This window comes from Sciurus vulgaris (assembly GCF_902686455.1).
Source record: "Sciurus vulgaris genome assembly, chromosome: 10".
Lineage (NCBI taxonomy): Eukaryota > Metazoa > Chordata > Mammalia > Rodentia > Sciuridae > Sciurus > Sciurus vulgaris.
In genome coordinates, this window is record NC_136470.1 from 139,202,787 (window position 1) to 139,211,077 (window position 8,291).

At 42.9% G+C, this 8,291-nt stretch overlaps 1 protein-coding gene across 4 annotated transcripts; it reads left to right on the forward strand.

Moving 5' to 3' along the window:
- Positions 1 to 5,083: 5,083 nt before the first annotated feature.
- On the forward strand, positions 5,084 to 7,930 carry STRIT1 (small transmembrane regulator of ion transport 1). 4 transcript variants are annotated; one of them, XM_079155377.1, is made up of 3 exons: positions 5,084 to 5,241; positions 7,655 to 7,746; positions 7,826 to 7,930. In XM_079155377.1, the coding sequence occupies exons 1-2, from the start codon at positions 5,229 to 5,231 to the stop codon at positions 7,744 to 7,746; spliced, it is 105 nt and encodes a 34-aa protein (XP_079011503.1). In that variant the 5' UTR covers positions 5,084 to 5,228; the 3' UTR covers positions 7,826 to 7,930. The 4 variants fall into 4 exon arrangements, with proteins under 4 accessions (XP_079011503.1, XP_079011502.1, XP_079011501.1 ...); XM_079155376.1 differs by having other exon boundaries at positions 5,087 to 5,241; positions 7,843 to 7,930; XM_079155375.1 differs by having other exon boundaries at positions 5,091 to 5,241; positions 7,652 to 7,746.
- The last annotated feature ends 361 nt before the right edge of the window (positions 7,931 to 8,291 follow it).

The window sequence follows — 8,291 nt, forward strand, 5'->3', positions numbered from 1 at the left end:
AAGCAAGGTATCAGTGACTGGAGAACAGCTTGAATTGAACGCTGATGCGGAGGATACGCATGAGCTTTTCGGTACTGTCGTTGAAGAACTTCCTAACAAGGAGCCAACCAAACTGGAGGAAGAAAAAAGTAAAGAAATTGAGGCATAGGAAGAAGAATATATGTCGGAGGTGTCAAGAAAGCTCACAACAAAGGAGTGGGTGGAGGCATTTGCTACCATCAGCAACGATATATGAATGTTAAGAAAATGGCACCAATTAATAGAAGTTCATTGGATCAGACGAAGGGGAATGAAGGGAAGGGATGGGGGGTGGGAACAGGAAAGACGGTGGAATGAACTGTACATCACTTTCCTATGTTCACGTGTGAATACGTGACCAGGGTAACTTCGCGTCACCTTCAACCACAAGAGTGGACCCTCAAAATACACTCCACTGTCATGCAGATCTATAAAGAGCAAATAAAAAATAGAAATTGCACTGATTATGGAAGCTTCTTGTGTGCTGACAGGTAGACAGACAGGCAGACACAGGATGCTCTTGTTCACTGTAGAGAAATTCATAATGCAAATTGGAAACCGCTGTAGGTCAGGAGGACGTTTTCCTGAAGGACACTGTGGCTGCTGACCTACCGAGTGTCGATGCCCTGGCGCCTGCTTTCACTTATTTACAGGCCTCATCGGAAGCCGGAAAAGTTGACCACCTGTGGCAGTGGCATCTGTCATTCAGCGTCACCCACCCTTCAGGCCCCGCGTGCTTTCTGTGTGTGCTAATGGTGAGCCCCGTATGACATTCTGTTTTACACTTTCAGTCTGGGATTCAATAAATTCACTATAAAATAGCCTCGGTGGCAGCGGGGCCACCGTGGGCTGGCGTAGACACTCTGAGAAGGTTTCAAGCAGGCGGGGCGGAGCTATGATGTTCGGCAGGTTAGGTGTGTCAAACGCATTTTTGACTTATGATATTTTCAGTTTACAATGGGTTTATTGGGACATAATCCCACTGCAAGTATCTATGATCTTGATTATTTCTTACTCCTGGCATTTGGACCATAACTTCTTATTCATTTGTTTGTCTCATAACTTTTAATTGAAAACGGATGTTATGGTTTGGATGTGAGGCATCCCCCAAAAGCTCTCATGTGGGACAATGCAAGACGGTTCAGAGGGAAAAGGATGGGTTGTGAGCGCCTTTGCCCAATCAGTGAATTAATCACCCGATGGGATTAATTGAGTGGTAATTGAAGGCAGGTAGGGGTGGCTTTGGGATATATCTTTATATCTGGTGAGTGGAGTCTCTCTTCTTGGTCACCATGTGAGCTGCTTCCCTCTGCCACATTCTTCCACCATGATGTCCTACCTCACCTTGAGCTCTGAGGAATGGAGCTGGCCTTCTATGGACTAAGACCTCTGAAACTATGAGCCCACAAATAAACTTTTCCTCCTAAAATTTTTCTGGTCAGAGCTTTTAGTCATAGAAGCAAAAAAAAAGAAAAAGAAAAAAAGAAAAAAAAAAAAAAACCTGAATAAAACCACTGTGTTTGAATGATATGATTTGGCAATTCTTGAAATTATATTATCCCCCCAAAAAGTTTGTTGTTGCTGCTGTTATTGTTGTCTGTTCTCCGAGTGACTTTCTGCACTGATTTTGTATAGTCTACATTCTTTGTTGTATGTGGCCATGGGCTTTTCCAGTCAGTTGGCTTAGTTGTCAACTAACGATTGATCAGAGGTTTCCTTAAATGCCTGGGACGACATAGTCTCCCAGACTTTGAACAAGCACTTTGTGAAAGTGTTAGGACATGCCTTTAATGATCAGTGAACACTTGATAACTTGCCTTACCCTTCACTTCCTCTCTTGAGCCCCAAGGTCAGTGTGAGGTGAAAGACTTTTCAGGTCTTTCCTATGCCTGCCCACGGCCATGGGCACACAGACATCTGACATAGGCTTGTGGCCTAAATTCTGAGGGATATGGAGAACCTTTCAAAGCCTCTATGAATGTCTTATTCCCTCGTTTCCCCTTCCAAGCCTTTTAGGTAGCCTATTGTTCACTCCAACTGTTATCCAGCAGCTGATACTAAACACTTGCCTCCAATTGCTTTCAACAAATGCTCCGAGTGGGGATAATTTTCATATCGGGTTAGCTCTGAGCCAAGGGTAGAAGTCCAGGGTGGCATCATCTGGGGAATAACCAGACAGGTCATTGCTGGAATGAGACTTTAAAGGCGCTTACCCCATCCTGTGCCTCTGGGGTGCCAGGCTGCTGTCGTCACTGGTGTGTGGCACACTGGTTTTCAAGTCTCCTGCGGATAGAGGGGGGAGATGGGAATAAGTCAAATGAAGGCAACACCAACGCCACCCTTCGTGCTGAGAGTAAGACATCTTCATTAAATAAACGCTTTCCTGGTTGCTGTAGGCCTTTGGATTGTTTCCAGAATTCTGAGAAATTTGATTCCTAAATTTTAGCAAGCTTTCTTATTGCTTCCATTGAGGAGACAGAGTTTGGAGCTTCTTACTTCGCTGTTTCTGCTGGTTTCACTCTTTCGTTTGACGGTATCATGAACTAGTGATTTCTCTAATACCATCATAATGAAGACTGTAAAATACTGTCACTACAGGCATACAAGATGAGGCTAGCATATGGTTAAGATCATTGTATTATTCTTGACTTCTTTAGGAATTACAACGAGTAAATCTTTGTGTAGAATGAAAACTGAGCTGCTGTCTTCTGCATTCCCTGTTTCATCTGTCCATCCCCCCTCCCCCCATCCTCCTATTCCCCCAGCCCCCATCCCCCACCCCCCAGCCCAAGTCAGACCCCGAGCACAGCTCTGTGGAACGTCTACCATATCAGGGTCATATACTGTAATTCCAGAGGCTAGTGGTAAAAATATTTGAAAAGTGATGAATTCTGACTTATTTTGAGTAAGAAATGAAATAGTTTAATTTTTTTTTTTTTTTTTTTTTTTACTTCAAGTACTCTAGAAGAATCTAATGTCACCTTGAGAATAAGGGATTTAAGAGCTAAACCTTTAAGAGAGTATGTAAAGTAGAAATAGAAAATGTTCCTAAATAGTATGTCCTAAGAGGAAGATTAGAAATTGGCCAAATATAGGCCCTTGGGTTTCTGAGTTCAAAGTGAAACCAGTCCTATTGATGAATAAAACATTTTCCTGAATAAATATTATAAAAATTTAAAAAAATTTACTTATGAAATACCAAGGAAATGAGATTCTAGACTGAACCTTTTTCTGCAGTCTGGGCAATTCATGTTCATTGAATTAGTTTTTTCCCCCCTTCTCTCTCTTTCTACAGAAAAATCAGAAAAATAAATGATGAAGTATAATGTAATCCGTCCCCAATTCCCAAATTGATAGCAATAATGTTAATAACCATCTATTTTATATCAAAGAAGAAAGCTTAAGATAATTGAAATGGAAATGAGTGTTTAAAATGTAGAAACCTTTTAACACATTCTATTTCTACCTATTTTAGGCAAACTATTTTACCCTAGTATGTGTGTTATGCTCTTTGTGGGGTTGGGGGGTGCTTCACTATTTTTTAAAAAATGTTTTCCCTTTAAGATAATATGAGTGTTCATTTGAAACTGTAAGTGTTCAAGATGATGAGCAGCCTGAATACCCTGGGTGGATTATTTCATAAGGCATGAATGCACCCCGCATCCCACTGTGCCCCAGAGATGCATAATTACTATTAATCGATTAAACTGAATATGTAAGAAAATAAATTAAAAATCGTATTTAGGTGAGATCAGTGATCATTTCTCTTTCTCTCTCTATCAATTTATTGCACTCACTTAACTTTTTTTTTTTTAGAATAGTGTTAGTTAAGCTTGAGAAAAATGCCCAATTTTACACGATAAGAAAGGTATTTTGTTACATAGACAATAGATTATTTCTGTACTTACCTGGTACAGCCAGGCACTGTTTAGTAGGAGAGAGAGAGAGAGGACAGAGAGAGAGAGAGAGAGAGAGAGGAAGGGAGAGAGGGGGGGGGGGAGGAAGGGAGAGAGGGAGTGCAATTTGGCTTAAATGACACACACATGCCCAATGTTGGCTGCACACGTCGTCGTAGACACACTAACTGAGGCAGAAAAGCAAACACCGTCCTTGCCTTGTGGTGGGGTATTCAGAATTCCTGTCACAACAGGGAACTCCGAATGGCTGAAGTGTCTTTGCCAGGAGCAGAGGGCATTTTCAGGTGCCTAAGCCAGGAGTTCAGAGAGCCCTTGATGGCCCCTGAGTGTTGGTGGCACTCGGACATTTGTAGGGCAACGAGACTCTGGGAGCTCCTTGGAGACCTTTGACCGGGTGAGACCTGTCTCTGGCCGGAGGACTTGCTAAGTGCCAGGCTGGGTTTTGGAGATGCTCATCACTGGGTCACTTTGAGAGATTTTCCCATCCAGACTCCAAAATTAAAGCTATTCCAATGAGAATCTAGAGAATAGTGTAGGTCATGTTGCGTAAACCAGGTCAGACTTTGAAAAATGAGATGTCCTTTTCTTAACATTGCTAATACCAACACCCGACTTAGGACTGCTCCTGAAAATTCCAGGCAGCACTACAGTGTCTTCATTGTTCAGTTTCTAGTACATTCCTATTAACATTTTCTGATTTTAGGCTGGTTCAAAGGAAGGGGCATCATCTAGTTTTTTTTATCTTTGCATCTGTAATATAATAAAGAACTTTCTCTATTTCATACGGCTTTTCATGTTGTCATTATGTAACTCCCCTGGTAAGTATTTTCATTCTCATTTTAAAATGAAAGAAACCAAGGCCCAGGTTAAAGGACTTGGGTTTCATGACAGAAACAGCAGCTGGAATTTGAACCCAGATCTCTCCACCTCCAAAATCCTTTCTTCCCCATGGAGTCTGTAGTTTCAAAGTCATTTTTCCTCTGTATGCTCCCATACTGAACATTTTCTTCTCATCCTCCAATGGTTTTAAGAGAATTAGAAATGTGCATGCCTGTGCATTAGGAAGACTCAGCTTACCTAATTTTTCCGGTCCCCAGAACCCCTGTTTCCTCCACAATAAAAGCAGGATCTCTGCTTTCCAATGACTTACATCACCCTGCAGACAATTGGCAGGCAGGAGCCGGGCAGCTGCCACACTCTTCAGATATCTCTCTATTTAAAGTTCAAAGAGACGCTGGATAACAATAAGGAAGAGGTAGGTGTGCCCTGCGGCGCCACTCCACAGCAGGAATAATGGCCGGGAAAGGTAAGAGCCAAGGCACAGAGTCTTTCAGCAAAAAAGGATTCTGGACTTTTGTGTATTTGTGTTTCTTAGCATTTGCATTCTCGAGATCACGGTATCTCCGCTAAAGGATCATTAGCCATTTTAATGTGGCTGCCAAAAAGGCTTTCGCTAGATCTGCAGTTCAGGAATCCTGCCTGAGTTGTACCTGATTTTGAAAGGATCAGATAAGCAAACGAGCTTAGTCTTGTTCATGCTCATTCTGAAAGACGAGTTGTTAACCCGCTACTCCAGTGTTGTGCTGGGTTTGAGGTCCTTGGGCTTAAGGATTAAGGACAGCCAAGCTGTGTGCTGGAGCCACTGATCGGCCAGGTGAATTTGGAGCTGTCACCGGCTTCTCCCAACCTGTCTTCTGATTGAAAATGAGAGTATTTGGCTCAGTCATCTCTCATATGCTCCATACCTAAATTTATTTTTTCTGCTCTTTAAACATTTTTCATATTTACATAATTGACTCCAATATAATAAAATAGGCTGAATAGATCTGTGCTAAGACCTGTTCTTTAAATACCTGCAGAAATTTTTGCTCTAATTCTGGCAACGACCTGGTACGACATGTGTCTTCTCATCGTCCCCCTCTTACCGATAAGGAAACTGACACACAGCTAAGTTTAGTGACTGTGGGCCTGGACAGCCTGGCTCCACAGTGCAGTGCCCTTAGGAGCCTCTCCAGGGGTCACCATGTGGTGAGCGCAGAGCTGGACAGAGAGAAGCATTTCTAAATTACTCTCCGGTTTAAAAAGAAAGTTTGCTTTTGTGCTGCTAACACGAGTGTGCAGAATATGTTGGGGTCTTATGGACCCCCATTTCCAAACAGTGCTCCAGATAGAGGTAAAACTGAAAATATCGGTGCTCAAAGAACACTAATGAGGTTATATTTTGAGTGTTGAAATGCATGGCAAGTTATACTGTCTTACAAGGAATATATAATAGGATATTTACTCTTAGAGCTTTATTAAATGTAAATTTTATTAAACTATGCCTTGTTAAATTTTATTAAATATGCTTGCATAAAATATTTATAAGCGCTCAATTGAAAGATCAATATTGATTTTCAAGTTATTTGAAAATGATGAAAAGCCAGTCATTTACATGAACAGTTAAAAATTTACCGTTCTATATTTTCACTGTACTGGCCCCTTAATTCACGAAACGGCTTTTGTTCAAGTGAGAGTCCAGGGCATCTATTGCTTTACACGTACAGCACACGACGGGCAAAGAGCATTCTTATTAACTGGTTCATGCCTTGTTCAAGGTCACGGTGAAACGAGGAGCAAGGGAAGACCACTGTAGCTGTCAGTTCAGAGAGACGCCGACCCTTGTAAAAATAGCTTGCAAGAATTAAGGTTCATTTAAACTTCAGAGAGTTTGCCTTTATGAGAGCGCCTTCTAATTTTAGAAATGTCTTGTCTCCTGATGACTTTATTTTAACAGTATTTGAAAAGCCCTTCCCAGACTGAAGAGCAGGGTTCTGTGGTGGGAGAACGCTTGCGAGGTCACGCTCCCTGTAGTTAGTGGCAGGCCTGGCTGTGCTTTCCAGTCAAGGATTTGAGTCCCCAACCCGGGTTCTGCGCTGTCTGAACCCTACCCTGTGGTGTCTGTGCCCACAGGTTTGCCCGAGGGAGCAGGACTGGCATGCAGTGACTTCAAAAGCATGCGTTTGGAAATTGCTTTTCACTGGTGAGGATACAAATAGGAGGTGCCAGAGGAATCAGGGAGTCCCACATCTCTTGTTGCTGCCCATAGATCCGAGTTCCCTGCTGGCTGTCGTGAGGAACAAATTTAAAGAAATAATCTCTTTTCTGGATTTGAGAATGATTACGTAAGGTCTGCTGTTTTCCTTTCCCTGTGAAAATAAAGGCAGCCACCGAGGCCAAGAACCAGCCTCGAGCACGGCCCCGAACCAGCCTGGAGCTCGGCCCCTCGTCCTGATTCGCAGCTTGGTAGGACCCGCCTCAGGGTCGCAGCAGGTGGTGGTGTAGGCAGCCCTCCAGGTGTCACTGCGAGGATGACAGATGTGCCCGTGCACACCGACCACAGGGGCTGGAGTTCACACAGCCTGGCCTGCCCTGTGCCATCTGACGGGCACATCTCCAGGAGGAAGGCATCGCCAGCCTGGCCACCCAGACCTTCACGCAGGGCAGTTGGAGCTGGGAGCTGCCCAAGGTCACACTCTGTGAAAGGACAGCCTTTGGTTTCCAAGCGGCTCGGTTGACTCGCAGGCCTCGTTATTAAGAAGGAAGAATTCTCTAGGCACGGGCCTGCTAGGGAGCGCGTTTTCCCTTCTCGTGACCGTACACCTCTTCATCTCTTGACCCAGAAGATTTAACGCCACAATGCCCTTCCCAATCATCTTCCTTTGTTTATTTTTAAGCAGAGTCCACGTTACAGCACTTTCTGGTGCCCATCCTTCTCCTGATTGGCTGGATCGTGGGCTGCGTCATAGTGATTTACGTCGTCTTCTCTTAGGTAAGGGTTTCAACAATTGGGTAGGTTTGTTGATTCATAGCCTGCATTGATCCAGGAACGTTCTCTATTTTCCTAATAGGACTTTTTGTCATTCAGGCAAGAAGACCTCGGATTGACACCTTTTAGAAGACTTAAGAAAGATGCGAATGTGACTGATTAATAAATGTGTCTCATGTTAAATAAATGCAGTGGTCGGCATCACTTTATTAGCTTGGATATCAGCTGGTACTTTGGTGCATAAGCATCTCTTTGGGAACTTACTTAAAATTTTTGGTTGAAAAAAGAACTATAAGAAAACATGAATTTCTCTATATCCAGAGAGTAGGCAAAATGCTCCTAACTATACATCAGCAATAGAAAAAAGTTTGTAACTTTAATTGCATTATAAAATATGTTGCCCCCCCTCAATATAAGAGAATGAGCTAGAAGGAAGAACAGGCAATTCACAGAAAACAAAATGTAAAGTTAAACTTGGCTCTTAATCTCTTGTTCATAACAAGAAAAATGATTTTAAAACTACCAAGATAAGCTACTGTTCACTTACC